At 37.0% G+C, this 14,475-nt stretch overlaps 1 protein-coding gene across 1 annotated transcript in view; it reads right to left on the bottom strand.

The window, feature by feature from the left end:
* Window positions 1-459: 459 nt before the first annotated feature.
* The window catches only part of NAA15 (N-alpha-acetyltransferase 15, NatA auxiliary subunit), a 30,954-nt gene continuing 16,938 nt past the window's right edge, over window positions 460-14,475 (bottom strand). Inside the window, exons 9-20 of the mRNA XM_015861030.3 lie at window positions 14,332-14,438; window positions 13,863-13,935; window positions 11,990-12,159; window positions 11,376-11,528; window positions 9,264-9,392; window positions 8,231-8,444; window positions 7,281-7,474; window positions 5,499-5,607; window positions 4,828-4,926; window positions 4,074-4,217; window positions 3,244-3,341; window positions 460-1,924 (exon numbers count right to left, since the gene is read on the bottom strand). Coding sequence (XP_015716516.1) covers window positions 1,724-1,924; window positions 3,244-3,341; window positions 4,074-4,217; window positions 4,828-4,926; window positions 5,499-5,607; window positions 7,281-7,474; window positions 8,231-8,444; window positions 9,264-9,392; window positions 11,376-11,528; window positions 11,990-12,159; window positions 13,863-13,935; window positions 14,332-14,438 — 1,691 coding nt within the window. The 3' untranslated portion in view covers window positions 460-1,723. The remainder of the gene's footprint in view (window positions 1,925-3,243; window positions 3,342-4,073; window positions 4,218-4,827; window positions 4,927-5,498; window positions 5,608-7,280; window positions 7,475-8,230; window positions 8,445-9,263; window positions 9,393-11,375; window positions 11,529-11,989; window positions 12,160-13,862; window positions 13,936-14,331; window positions 14,439-14,475) is intronic.

Raw genomic sequence — 14,475 nt, 5'->3', positions numbered from 1 at the left:
CATCAATCACTGACATCTATTATGTGGAAGAGGAAGGCTGTGTATCCACATGACAGATACACTCTAACTGAACTCCTGCAGCAAAGAAGGCACTCACTTTATAAGCTGTGGTTTATTTTCTGCTCCGTTTTAAGATAAACCTATTAAAAAAAACCAACATTTGAAGACGTATCTATATTACTAACACAACAGACTTGCTGAACGTAGCTTGACTCAGAAAGTAAAATTCAACATAATCCTGGTGGAACTAAAAAGCCAAGCAGTAAAGCATTCTGCATTACAGGACTAGCCAGACATTCAGTATTCAAATAGTTCGTTTGCACTTTATACTCAACATCCACCCATCAGCAGTGACATTATTAGCATAACCGGACAGCATAATAAGCCAACCCTGAGCTGCACTCCTGTGAACCCATTCATTTTCAAAGTACAACAGAGATTGGTTTAAATATTCACACATTTGTTTTTCAAAACGTTTTATTGCATCATATTTGGTACCTTATGTTTGACAAAGGAAATTACATCTGTAACTGCAGGAATAAGAAGCTGGTCTGTTATTGAAAAAAAATCTTGGGCCCCTTAAAAGTTACAAAGTCTTGGGCTTGCCTGAAACAACTGAGCAAGAAATATATTCTTAGAAATGTAGGGCTTCAAGTATTACAAACCTGTGACACTGTGGAAAAGTTCCAGAGGTATCTAAACTGCAGCACTTTATTTTTTTTCTGCATAACGTGAACAAGGCCTGCTGAGGTTTTAAACTATTAGTCTCTTGATCAGTCAAATGGTAGTCAGGAGTTCTCCTCTTTGCAACTTCAAGCCATAGTATGTTCTCATTTTGGTTTCACTCTATGTGAAAAACGCATGCTATCTTTCCTAATTAGTTGGTGCCACATCACAGTGCATAATTTTATTTGGTTCTTGCATTACAGTTTTACAAAGTTTGGCCAACCTTTTCAGACAGGTTCATCACAAAACCAGCAACGTTATTTATCCTCCCCACCCGCCTCAGAGATATCGTTTCAGCCGGTTCCTTCGGTTAAAAACTGTGGTGCAAGAACACCAAACTGATCGTGTACAGTGAATTTCAGAGACGCAACAAGCTTATTGAACACACTATGTTTCTTAATTCTGCTTGGTATCCGTATGTCCCAGCATCCGCAACACAACGTGTATGTTGCAGGTTTCTCTGTATGTTCTGATTTCACATTGCATACTTCCTATGGACTGAACCATCCCTGTATCAAAATCAGTCAGATGCTAAAGCCCCAACAACTCTTTGTGCTCAGTGAAAGAATCCAGTGCTAAAACAGCATTTTTTGCTGTCTGAGATAACAGTAATCTCACAAGACAAATTTAAAGTAATATTTCTGCCACACACCTGCTCTGAAGGCTCCGCCCCTCCAGATTTTATATAAATTAGTTTAAAAACATGGGTAGGTAGGTAAGGACAAGGGTATTTTTTTCCTTTTTTTTTTTCTTCAATTTTAGCAGCTTTTAATTTTTAAGAAACCAAACAACCTATATCCAGTAATACGTTAGATATTTTATATATATACTTTGTCAGCAGGATAAAAAAAAAAAAAAGTAAAACTATTTGAAGGCAACAGTATTTTTTTTTTTTTCCCTTCCATTCTCTGTGTAAGTTAGAACAATTCAGCAGGTGCGTGACAAAAATATTATACACCAGATATGGTCCAATGTCATTTTTTTCCAATACAGTTGTTCATATTTCATTGGCCAGTTCTTCGGGTTCTGCAGAACTATCTCCATTAACTGTGATCTTCATATCCTCTTCATAACCAGGGGGCATGAAAGCCAAAGCATAAGGGAAAAGCTTATGACAATTTGCTCTGTAAGTTTCAGATGCTTCTTTACAGTCTCCAAGGCTACCGTCACATAAAGCTTCTAATACCTCCATACAAGTCTAATTAAAGAGAAAAATAAAGAAACGTTACCGACTCTTTAACATTCATCTGAGCACTCACAAACAAGACTCAAATTCCAAGTACTGTTTTCAGGCTTCTACCACCACCAAGTGACTTATGTTCTAGCGAGCGGCAGCACAGTGTAGCACTGTAGCTTCATTTGAAATTATGCGCTTTAAAGGGATCTAAACAGCAGCTGGGAATCTCAGCTGAAGATAAATACCCTCATTTGTCACCTATAACTGATTTTCCTGAAACTATGGTTTCTCACTTCTCGGCAACCAGGTTTATTTGCAAGTAAGTGCATCTTGATCGAGTCCCATCCAAGATCTTGATTCACTAAGCATTTAAGCAGTACATAACATGAATTTAAATCTTAATATCCTTGACCCATTTTTGTTTCTATTATCCTAATATTTACTTTGGTGAATGCGCCTTCAGATAGAAATTGGAAGGACCGTGGAAGACAGTTAAAACATAAAAAAGACATTAATCAAATAAACATAATTTTATGCAATCACATTCCTGATAGAGCAAATTTCCTCCCCCCACACACACACATTTAAGGGTACCTGACCTGCGGTGCATGCTTGCAACTACTGAGCGGAACTGATCTAGGTTTTTCACTTCCTTCTCATTTATTTGCACTTCCGTATCCATTTAATTTAGAAGAGGAAAAGGAGGTTTCCTGTTTTGGAGTTTTTTTCCTAATTGATTTTCAAGCATGAAAAACTGAGCTTCAAGGCAGCTCATCAGCATTCAGCATCCTTCCACCTTACACAGATATTCTTTTCCCACTCCTCTGGTATTTACTGTGGCGTTTATTTGTTCTGTGTTGAGGGTAACTGCTTTGTGCCCTTGCTATGGTGTTAGGAAGTTCCCTTCAACAAGCTCTTTGCTCCCTTGCATTAGCTCTGTGCCACATGAGAATATACAGGAGATAAAATATATCCCACTTAGCATCTGCAGCGCACCGCCCTGAGACAGTTGGTCTCTACTGAAAATCAAATGTCACTTCTTTGCTTATGAGAACATATTTCAAGAAATGTCTGAACTCCTTCAGATTGTTATTTTTTAAGGGCACTTCCACTGAATAAGTAACATGGTTTCTGGTGCTGTCTAGCTATTTATTACATCACATGAGCAAAAAGGACAAATTCTCAGTTCAGATGACCCCGACAGCCCTTTCTCTCACATGACAACCCAACCTCCCTAACATAAAGCACAGTAATCATTTCAGCTTCCTCTTACCTCCATAGCTTGCACAAAGCTTTTGTAGATAGAGAAGTAATAATAGTTTACAATTTATATCTGTTACCTGAAGATTTCTGTTAATGAGGGATTCGTCCAGGGTCATTGCCAGCTCCACCGCTCTTTTCTGACTGGAAGGATCTAAATAGTACATCATTTTGGCAGCTACAAGAAGAAACACAAGCTTCATCACTCAATGGAAGACAAACATTTATTGTAAGTGAACATAAAATAGAGGTAGTGTGACTAATAGGCAGTATTACCATACATCTACAGTAGCACTTCAAAATAAAACAACTTGAAGCATTACAGTGTGATACCTGAGCAGACAGGAGCACAGCTGTTATTAAGAGCTAGACAAAGTACAGAAACAACTAGGTCGCTTCTATCCTGCAGGATAGGAGCTTTTGGCAGCATACTGTATGGGCAACAAGGATAACAGATCAGATCTGCTGCCACAGACCCCAGTTCCCTCTAGAAGAAGCATTCCTATTCCCTGCACATGGAGACTGGGGCACAGGAGAGAAGAGCACATTAAGACCTTGTTATAATACAGTGACAGAACACAACCAAAAAGAAGCTCTGAGTCCCACAGCACAGGTATGTTTGGGACCTGGATGCCACAGAAGATACAAAGAATGAATTCACTGTTCATTGTGACCAACTCTAGACTGATGGAGCCATGACAGTAATGCTGACCCGTTAAGTGGCTTGCATCCTGCTTTCCATGCATTACAATATTTCCCACTATAATACTTGATTGTGGGTACTCAGAACACTTCTCCCAACAGTGCATGGAAAAAGCAATTTTTACTTGGCTGCTGCAGATACTGAAAGGCCACTGCTAGATTGAAGAAAATACAGAAACCCGGCAGGAAAAGGAAGAAGGCAAAATACCTGATAACCTATGCGGTAGTGAGTCATAGTTCTTTTTAAGGAAAGCTTCATTGAAGTTCTTTGGATTAGTTGCTCCAAAAAGCCGATTCATTTCTTGGTTTAACACTGTTCTAACTGCATCAGGCAGATCCTTACTTTCAGATACTAATGAAGTGGAAAAAAATGTTAACCAAAGGTAATCACAATAAAATCTACTTTATGTTTTTATTTTTGTCATGCTCAAATTATCAGTATGATTGAAAAGGACATATCTCAAAGGAAGATGTATAAAATAAGGTAAGTAACCAGAACTGCTTGGAAAAAGCTCAACTAAATGGTTTTTCGATGCTCAAAAAAAAAAGCTAAAGTCATTTACTCCAATACCATTCTCTGCCTTGCTGATTAAAGCCTATTAAGCTCTAAGACTGACGTGATTCTAAACCTTACGCACTGACACAGGCTGCAAGCAGAGAAGTCATGTTATTCATTCTGCAGTTTCCATTTGCTTCTCTCACTCTTCCATGGGCTCACCACATTGCTCACAGCTGTAAAGACACTTATGTTCAAAGACTAACTCAAAGACTAACTAAATCCAGCTGCACTTACAATAAACATACCTCATTTAACACATAGTTGCTTAAAAAGCTTCCTAACTTTATTAAATATGTTGAATTAATTATGCTAACAGTTTGTAAACAAACAATCAAATACCATATGTAGGTTAGGCATCATCTGGAAACACGTACAGATGAAGTCATACCCAACAGATACATACCACTGCTGAAGAGATGAATCATACACTCATGAAGCCAAGGATGACTGGAATCTATAGCAAAAGCTCTCTTCACAGACTGAAGCATCAGAAGGAACTTCTCTGGAAAAGAAAAGAATTGGCAAATTCTTTGGTCAAAATAATGATGCTGAAACACAATACCTTCTGTTGCAGGAAAACTTAACATTTGGAATTAGAATGATCAGAACAAATTGAAGGTGAACATTTTAGGAGAACCATTTTTTTTTTTTTTTTTTCCAATACACATTTATTTAGCCAGTGAATTAGACTTGTACTAGAAAGTAAATACGAAGTTAAGTAGTTCATAAAGCATAATATTTAACTGATACTGACAGAACTAAAAACAGAGCACTTCAAAAGACTCATTAGCAAGTGTGCATCAATTCTACATGGTGTGCAGTTCTGCACACTTGTGATGCAAACAAGGGAGAATTAGTTCCATAGCCTTGTGGTTTACACGAGCAGTAAAGAAACCAGATAATCAGCAAGCGTTCCAACTTTGTATTCTTCACAGAATGCTAATGGCTATGCTGTCTGCACAATGAAATGCTGTGTCTCTACAGGGCCTGATTCCTCAATCGATCAACACGTGGTTCTTCACGTCATACATTAGAATGTGAACAAACAAACAGTTTTATTTCACCAGTACTGACCTTTTCGAAAATAAATCTCGAAGGCAAAGAGATGTGTTTCTATTTTGTTCTTCACTAAATTCTTCAGGGGGGTTAAAAATTTAATGGCTTCTTCCAAAGGTGCTTCAACCTACAGATTCCAGGAAGGACACATAGTTAAGATAACAACTAACTCTCCAGCAATTCAAGTAGCACCAAAGGGTTACCTTCAAAACATAATGCATGTGAGCCTTATGAACCTGTTTAAATTATTGCTTATTTTACCCCATGTAAGTACAGAGCCCAGTAAATGGATGGCTTTAACACAAACAAATTCAGTACCTGGACTCTTTACAAACAGACCTCTCGCATTAAAAAATTGAGGATAATTAGAACAAGAAAATTCTGTTGCCCTATGTATTTAAATTCTAATAAACACCAGTTGTTGTCTGTTTGTAACGCTTTTACAATGTTGAAGCAATATGCTCCATTAAACTGCACAAGGAAATGTTGAAAACAACAACAGACACCTCACAGGGTTCCTGCTAATCTCAGACTATCAGTTCTCATTATAAAAACTTAATGGTTTACAATTGCTTTTGGGAGCTCATGTAAACAAGTCACAGCTCTACACTTAAAAACTGTTTAGCTTTGGAATGTGACTTGTATATTCTGTGTGCTTAATGCCAAAACAGCGTATCACCCACCAAGGAAATCTGGTTTCAACTGTCTCAGAAAACCTGTTTGCAAGTGACCAGCTATGTCATAAATGGTATTTCAGTCCTGACAACCAACTGTATTTGGAGCTCTCTAAATCATGATTCTGATACTAAATATGGAATATAATTTGGGAAGATTTGTGAAAGGAATGCATTATGTAGCTGCAACTATTCCCTATAAACTTGAGGACAGCCTAGATTTTCACAACATATCCCGTAACATCCTCTGCTCCAGAGCAAGCCACTGAATCCACCCCAATCTTAACAAGCATTGGGATTCTTGCAACAGTGGGAATATAGTGTGAAGAGTTAAGTTTCTAAAGTCACTTGCTTCCTGGGTATAAGGTTCACTTTGCTTTCCAGAATACCCTGCAGAAGCCAATAATATTCATTACACATGCAATATGAAAATACTGATAGTGAATCCATCAATACCCGGATGCTATCCTACTGTGAGCAGAGCATTTTTGCTACCTGTTTTCCCAGTATGATCCCCCATCTTTTTTTCGCCAATTATTTTCCTACTCCTTCCATGTACATCATCACGATGTTCCAGGTCACCTTCCCTTCATACCCCCCAGCAGGGGGTGGTATGTCTTAATTCAGATTTCAAAATCCACATCGCTCCAGTTGACTGTTGTTTCTAAATTGCTTCTTTAAACTTTCCTTCCACATACAAAACAAACGTGATTAAATGCTATTAAAGCACTGTTTCTATATGTCTCCTTTTCCACAAAGCAGCAATGCTTAATAAATTAAAAATTAATACAGGCCATAAGGAGTCCAAAGGCAATCATGTTACATACAGACATCCACCTGTTCAGCTCATAAGTAAGGCACAGTCAGCAGGGATAGGGTGCAATCTACACATGAAGACAACTACACCTGAAACAAGAGCCTGCAACTTCAACTGCTATCATTGAAAACTTGGCACAAAAGCAGTAATTCAATAAAATTTTTTGACAGTTTTCCCATCAAACCTGCTGCCCATGAAAAGTAGGAAGGTATAAAATCACCAGGTTATTACAAAGACTTTCAAACTGTCTGCAAGCTCACAGCAACTTTTCCACCAATTTAGACTGCTTAACGAAACATTAGTAAGCACCTTAGCCAATTTCTCAGGAATAAGTTCTTCTTTTGGGCCTCCAATTTCTTCATCATCATCATCCTTCTTCTTTTTCTGATTCCTCTGTTGCTTCTCTTTCTCGGCATTCTTCTTCTCCTCTTCCAGCTGTGCTTTCTTCTGTGCTCTTCTCTGTTTATTTCGTAGCTTCTTCAGCTCCTTATCAGACATATTTGCTGTACATACACACAAGGCAAGAACAGACAACATTGATGCCAAACATTAACTCGTGCCAACTGTCAGATACCATCGACTTTTAAACCACATCTACTAACTAGCAATACTGCTATTACATTTGTAAAAGTTTGTTTACTAGTCTACATTATCAATTCATTTGTGAAATTAGGGCAATAGGGATTTGAACAATTAGAGCAAGCAGATGGCAAGACCAAGTCACTGCTGAATGACTTCAGTGTCAGGAATAAAAGCACACACCAAGACAAACTGATTTCTTCCTTAGGCATTATATAACAGAGAAATTACAATTAAGGTGTTAAATAGCATAACAAAAGTAAGGTGAAATAGCTATACTTTGATGTAGATAGCTCCAGCTCTGCTTCTAATGTCCTACAAATACCCTATATATTTGTCTCACTCTCCAATCCTGCCCTCCCTCCAATTAAAACATGGAGAATTCAATGTTTTGTCAGCTGATTCATAACAGAAAAGCTTTTACTTAAGAATTAGAACTGTTACTACAGAAAACAAAAAGCAGAGGTTTTTTTTTCCATACCTAGATAAAAACTTACATGAATTTAGCTTTCAGTAGAATATTTACTTCTATTTCCAGGACAACTTACCATTTGAATTAAACCTTTCTATTTGGTTACAATAAGAAACTTACAGCTGGCAACTGTAAGAATGTTGGACCTTCTCAAAATATTCACTAACCAGTGAAACTGCATGTGTAATAAATCTTGAGGATTATCTACCTGTATCGGCCTCATGTTCTTTATTTTCATCTGTTAAGGGATTATCGTGAAGCTTCAAATATATCTCTATGGCAATCCGTGCTGCTTTGAAGTAGAATGGATGTTGCCGAAGTACATCTTCTAGTTTTAACAAGTCCACATAAGACCTAAGAGTAATCTTCCTCATGCAGTAAGTGTGGAAGTCAAACTGGTCATCTGTGATTTCTACAAAATGCTAACACAATAAAACATCATTTAGCAAGCATTAATCAGATACTAAACTTGACTCAACCCACTTCCCTCCCCTCCAAAAGGAATAATTTAGTAGCAGACCACTGCTGACACTAACTTTTTGAGGCATGAGTTAAGAAAATAGACAAAAAAACGTAATGCTAAAAAAAATCAAAGCAGAAGACATCCTAGGTCAGAACCAAGTCATCTAAGCCACAGCATCTCAGCTGTAACTACCCTCTGATAACATACAGTTTAAGAGAAGATCCTGTTTTTATTGTTAATAGATGGCACTTCAACTTGTTCCTCAATGAACTCATTTGATTTTCCCACTTTATACTTCTGACTTCCATCAAGTACTGTAGCAATAAATTCCACATCACGTGGCATGAGAAAGTACTTTCTTTTGTTCTGCTTCCTCACTGTCACCCAATGCCTTTGTTTGAGTGAAAAGTCATTCCCCTCTTCAACTTCTCAAAGTATTTATGATCTCGTACAGTTGCTACTTGTCAAACTGAGGATGAAATACTAAGCGTGACTGCTTGTCAAACTGACAATTAAATACTAAGCTAATAGTGCTCTTCTCATGTAAAATCTATTTCATAGCTTATGTTCTACTGGCTCGTTTTTAGGAAGAGCAATGTATGATAATAAAATGTAAACACCACTATGGGTTCAGTTGCTACCTCTGTATCTAACAAGAAACAAAAAATCACTCCAAGTGCTACACAAAGTATACACTTACTGCTCCGAAAGGAAACATATTAGCAATGTAAATCTCAGCTGATATTTTGCAAGCTAGCCAGTTAGACTAGATACATACTCTCTCAATTTCATGGCATTTCTTAAGTGCTTCTCCAAATTTATTCATAGCTTTGTAAGCCTGCGCACATTCTGTCTGAAACCACATGCACTGCATTTCATTCAAGTTCTCTACTGCCGAGGTTCCTTCCTACAAGCAAAAACAGCGTTGTTAAAAAAGATACACCTCAATTAGTTTGTCAGTTAAAAGCACAAGTAAAAAGCACAAGTAAAAGTATTGCTAAATTTCAAAACGGAGGTCCTCAAAATATTGAAGTTGCTATGGTATAAATTATTCTTTAACATACATTAATATATTCCTTTTGTGCACCTTCACTCCGATACAAGCTTTGCTGCACCACTTTAATTTCTGTCACATTGTCACAGCATTATCTGTTTCCTTCAACCACAACACTGCTTCAAGCAATCAACAAGATGGATTTGCTTTGTCCACTAATGAGGTCTCCAAAGGAAAGAATACCATTCCTCTATGTTTCCATTTTCAGCAGATTCAAACATACAGAGACTAGCCACATACTGACCACTACTGAAGTGTGACAGTTCCTCACCTTGAGGATAGGAACAGCATCCATTCAAGTGCTTTTAATATAGTATGCAAGTATATCACGTCAGTAAAGCAAAGCAATACCAGAAGCCTGGATGATTTCTGATTCAGAGAGGCTTACAATTGCTTTTTTTATCTGGTATTTGTGTATACTTGCATAGATCTGTAGAACTGACGTGCCTTTCAAGCTCAATGCCAGTTTGAGCCATACAGAAGGTTTATTCCAGTCATGCAAAAAAACATATAAAATTAAAAATAAGCTATGTAAGAACGAGCCAAGAACCAAGGCTGGGAACAGGACAGATAATATTCAATGTAAGAGTACAGAGAATGCTCCAAATGAAGGAGAAAGGCAGTCTTCAAATGAGTCTAATATGGGCAATGAGAAATCAGAAAAAAAAACTGCCCAAGTTCCACTTCCAGTATTTCTCATTTAGGACTTGTATAATTGTTTTTTTTTAAAGAAGTTTGCAGTTGGAGCAGTAGAAACAAGATCAAAAAAAGATGAAGACCAAAAAGGGCAAAAAGTTATATTTTTAAAGCTTCATTCTGGGCAATGCATGCTTTTCTGACATCACCTTGAAGCTGCTTAAGGCACCGAAAGAAGTCAGAAGGATGAGATCCCGAGTAATTTTGCACCTTTTCACCTACTGAGCTTATCTATATTTTTCTTTAAACTTCATCCAGTGTTTGCCCGCACACCCATCATTTAAAGTAAAGTACTTTTTTTCCCCCCCTTCCTAACCATCCCCACTCAATCTACCTTACTGTAGGTTTTCCTTAGTCTTCAACAAAGAGAAAAATGAGACAAGACATAAACAATAGCAGCAGCACTAAACAAACCTGTTGTTTGATAAAGACATCAAGATATTTGACTTTCATTTATATAAAACATCAAGAGCAAAAGAAATACATTTAAAAAGTAACTAACCTATGAGACATCAAACCTATTAAAATAGTTTACTGCAGGGACAAAAGCTGATGCATGAAATTAAATAATCCGTACAGTGCAAACATTTCCTGACAACTGACACAGTAAGCAGATGCAAACAAAAAGATACCATGTGCAGCTTCCCTTTATGCCTATTAAACATGGCTTTGGGGATGAAAGTTGATCTGTAAAATGATGACATTTTGGAAGCCTCTCATCCCATAGCCACACAGTTTCTTTTCAAGTATTTCTTATTTATAGGGATGTTTGACCATTCTTAATGTATTATGTGAGAACAACAATGTAAGCTACTTCATAATTTCTCTCAATGGTTCTACAGAATCAGTATTAAAACCCAAAGGATTTTCAATCTGAAAGGGCATCCTGTATTTTCCCTACTCGAAAAAGAAAAAAGATCACATGCTTTAACGCTGTGTTTTCCCCCAACTGTAAGGAATCATGCTTTGTAATTCAAACCATGACACTGACTACAATAATCGATAAAGCAAGAAACCACAGTTCATCTGAGTTCATCAGAACCTGAGGATTGCAATAACGTTAAGTGGAAAGTTAACACAAGACTCCATAAGGGATTAGGCCTATGTTATTCAAAAGAGTTATAGTTAAATGCAACCAACCCTCGTAAATTTTGAGCACATTTCTTCTGCTTCTTTAATGAAGTTTGCTTTCAACATGTATTTTGCACACTTGGAGTTGATAAATCTGTCTGCCGTATCCAAAGCCTGAGCCTCATCCATCCACCTTGCAGCTTCTTTAATATTTCCAGCATGCTTGAAGAAAAAAAGAAGTATTAGACTCAGTCTATCCCACCTTGGTTAATTCCATTTTCATAGAACACTGCATTGTAGCTGAGGAACTATTTTTAAGCAGTTAATAAAATAAAGGTGTTTACATGCTATCACGTGAACATTTAAAATAAGAACTAAATTTTGCAGTGTGATTTTTTTAATTCAAAACCTAATTGGAAACTGACAATGTACATTTCCAATATTCTTGTCCTTTACTGACTTTAAGAAATGGGCTGATTCATATGGAATGAAAAACCCAACCAGTCCACTAATAACCTACTTTAAGAACTCACCAAAACTCACCCAAACATTTCCCATTGATTCTTCGTGTGTTGCTTAAGACAACCTTAGTCTTCCCTCAGTAACAATGAAGTGTAAACACGTGAAAATTTTCATCAGGCCAAAAGAATAACCAACGATCACGAAGTGTGAGCCAAGCTTACCTTATAGATTTTTGCCTTCACAAGGAAAAGCTCTATCAAAGTGGGAGTACTTTCTATAGCAGCATTTATGTATTCTAGAGCCAGCGATGGCTGCCCAATTTTATCATAATGTTGAGCCAAATAATACTGGACCCAAAGTAAAGTGGTTGGAGGTTCTTCTTTACCGTCATCTACAGCACAAAAAAAAACAAGTGAGATTTTTTTTGGTTCAGTTTATTCAGATAACACGGCAGAAGAAAAATTCTACATATATAAATGCTGAAGTTAATTCTGCCTCTCTGTCAGGCTGCCACACCAGACCTGGGTGCGTTGCCAAGCTCCAGTTAAGCTCAATTCTTTTTAAGTCTGTTTAGTCAAGACTTGAGTACAATCTTCTGTTCTCAAGCTGTGATTTTCAGCAAAAGGAAGTCTGAACTGGTGGGTCAGAAGAGCTGCATTTGGATCCAACTGGTCCCTTAGTCAGGACAGATAGATGGCCAGAACTGCACAACAAAATTCTCAGTGAATACTGCTTTTAGGTGAAGGATAAAGCGTGAAGTCCCGCTGAACACAAGTGCTGCACAGCAACGACATAAAGCATTTCAGCACTTCTAGAATTCATGTTTTCATCCCACAAAGTTGAATATTTTCAAATAAAACTGTCTGTTGATGACTTTAAAAAGGCTTTTCTATCTCAACATTTGACAAATTAATTGTCACCTTTCATTTAAGTGCATCCCACAAAAACAGAGCTATTCAAAAGTCGGTTTTGAAAGCTAGAGAGTTTTACTTGAAGCTCACGGCACTGCTGGAAAAGTTTTTTCCACTTTATTTTTGTTATGGAATACAGCACCTTGCATGGGGAAGGGAAAAAAAAGGCACAGGGATTCTGGCCCTGTCACAAGGTATGATATAACTTAACGAGCAATTGCATGCATTCATTCACTTAAGGGTGGAAGAGTACTGTTTATTTGAATGCAATTTAGTATCAAAGCAAATATTTAATTGAAAATACAGTAAGTTATTTCATCAAATGGAGAAGCAGGCTTGTTTGAAATGCTTGCACAAATTTAGGAAGCTACTGAGCAGTCTTCAATACCGTAGTCTGAGCATTAAATTCAATGGAAAAACTTAACCGACTTCTAAAGGAAGCATCACATTATTTCTGCAAAGAGGAAATGACTCATTATAACTTCAGAAAAGACATATTTAATATTCTTAATTGATGCTGTTATTCATGCTATCTTAACTATTATACCACTATAACCTACTTAGTAAAATTTCAAGACCATCTTTTGTTGATATTTTATGCAGAAAATCTTTCCTAGGTATTTTATTTTCAACATGGTTACAACAGTGACTAAAGAAATAAAGCTATCGGGGAGGACGCTATGAAGGCTGGATTCTGTGTATGTAGAACCATACCTTGCAACAAAACTATATTCATAACATGGAAAAGGATTTCAACTCCCAAATAACAAGTACACTAAGAAACAAAAGAGCAACACAGAACAGACAGCACTTCACCCACAAACACCAAACAGGAAAAAACCCTGCAGATTGTGCTACCGAATTAGCATCGATTCCACTTGACATTGCTATTACTAAATATAACGTTAGCTTTCAAATTTCAGTTTCCTGGAGAATGAACAATTCAAGCCTTGAAAATAAAATACTTTAAACTGTAGGAGAAACAGAAACTGGATATGTGAGTACAGACTTAAAATGGATTTCAGCTGTTTAATTTTAAGTGTGGTTGTGATTCGGTTCTGTTTTGGTTCAGAAGGAAAAACAAATCTCAGTTTTCTCATACTTCACTGATTCTCTGCCTCTCAATGGTCACAGTGATTATACCACACACAACTTATTTCAAGCCTGACAGTTTAGCACTCACCATTTGGGTTAAATAACCGGCAACTTCTTAGGGAGGTTTCATAATCTACCACCAGCTCTTCAATGATCGCCACCTGCACATGCAAGACAGACAAAAAAAGATGTGTGCAAAATGCTATTTTGTTTCAGTTTGAGCTACTTGGTGGTCCCTAAACTAGTTATTCTTGGGCAGAGAATTCCGCAATAACCTAATACGTCATACATATGGGAATGTATCCAGTCTCAGTTAAAAAATACATAAATAAAAATCGAGCCTCCCTCAATTAAAGCGTATAAAGTTTTTAATTATTAAGTCTTAGTTTTCTACATTTTCCAAATAGGCATAAGGTTATGTATGCTTGTACTTTATTTATCTAGATATAATACACAACAGTGCAGACAAGGTTGAAGAAAAAAAGTTTCTTTTATCTCTTTAGCACAGAACAGCTATTAAAAGACTTCATGTAAAAAGTGGTAAAAAAGAATCCTACCTTCTCCTTGTCTTTATATAACGATCGTAAGGTATTGAAGACTGGTGGGCAACCTTTGCTGAAATTCATCCTTAGGAACTTGTCCAGACATTCCTTAAACTTTTCACCTTGAGAGGAAGAAGACCTGTTAATTTGGTTTTACTA

This window comes from Coturnix japonica, chromosome 4, assembly GCF_054131305.1.
Source record: "Coturnix japonica strain WE chromosome 4, WE-NBRP24, whole genome shotgun sequence".
Taxonomy (NCBI): domain Eukaryota; kingdom Metazoa; phylum Chordata; class Aves; order Galliformes; family Phasianidae; genus Coturnix; species Coturnix japonica.
Note: the sequence above shows the minus strand (reverse complement) of the source record. Positions and strands in the feature narration are given on the sequence as shown.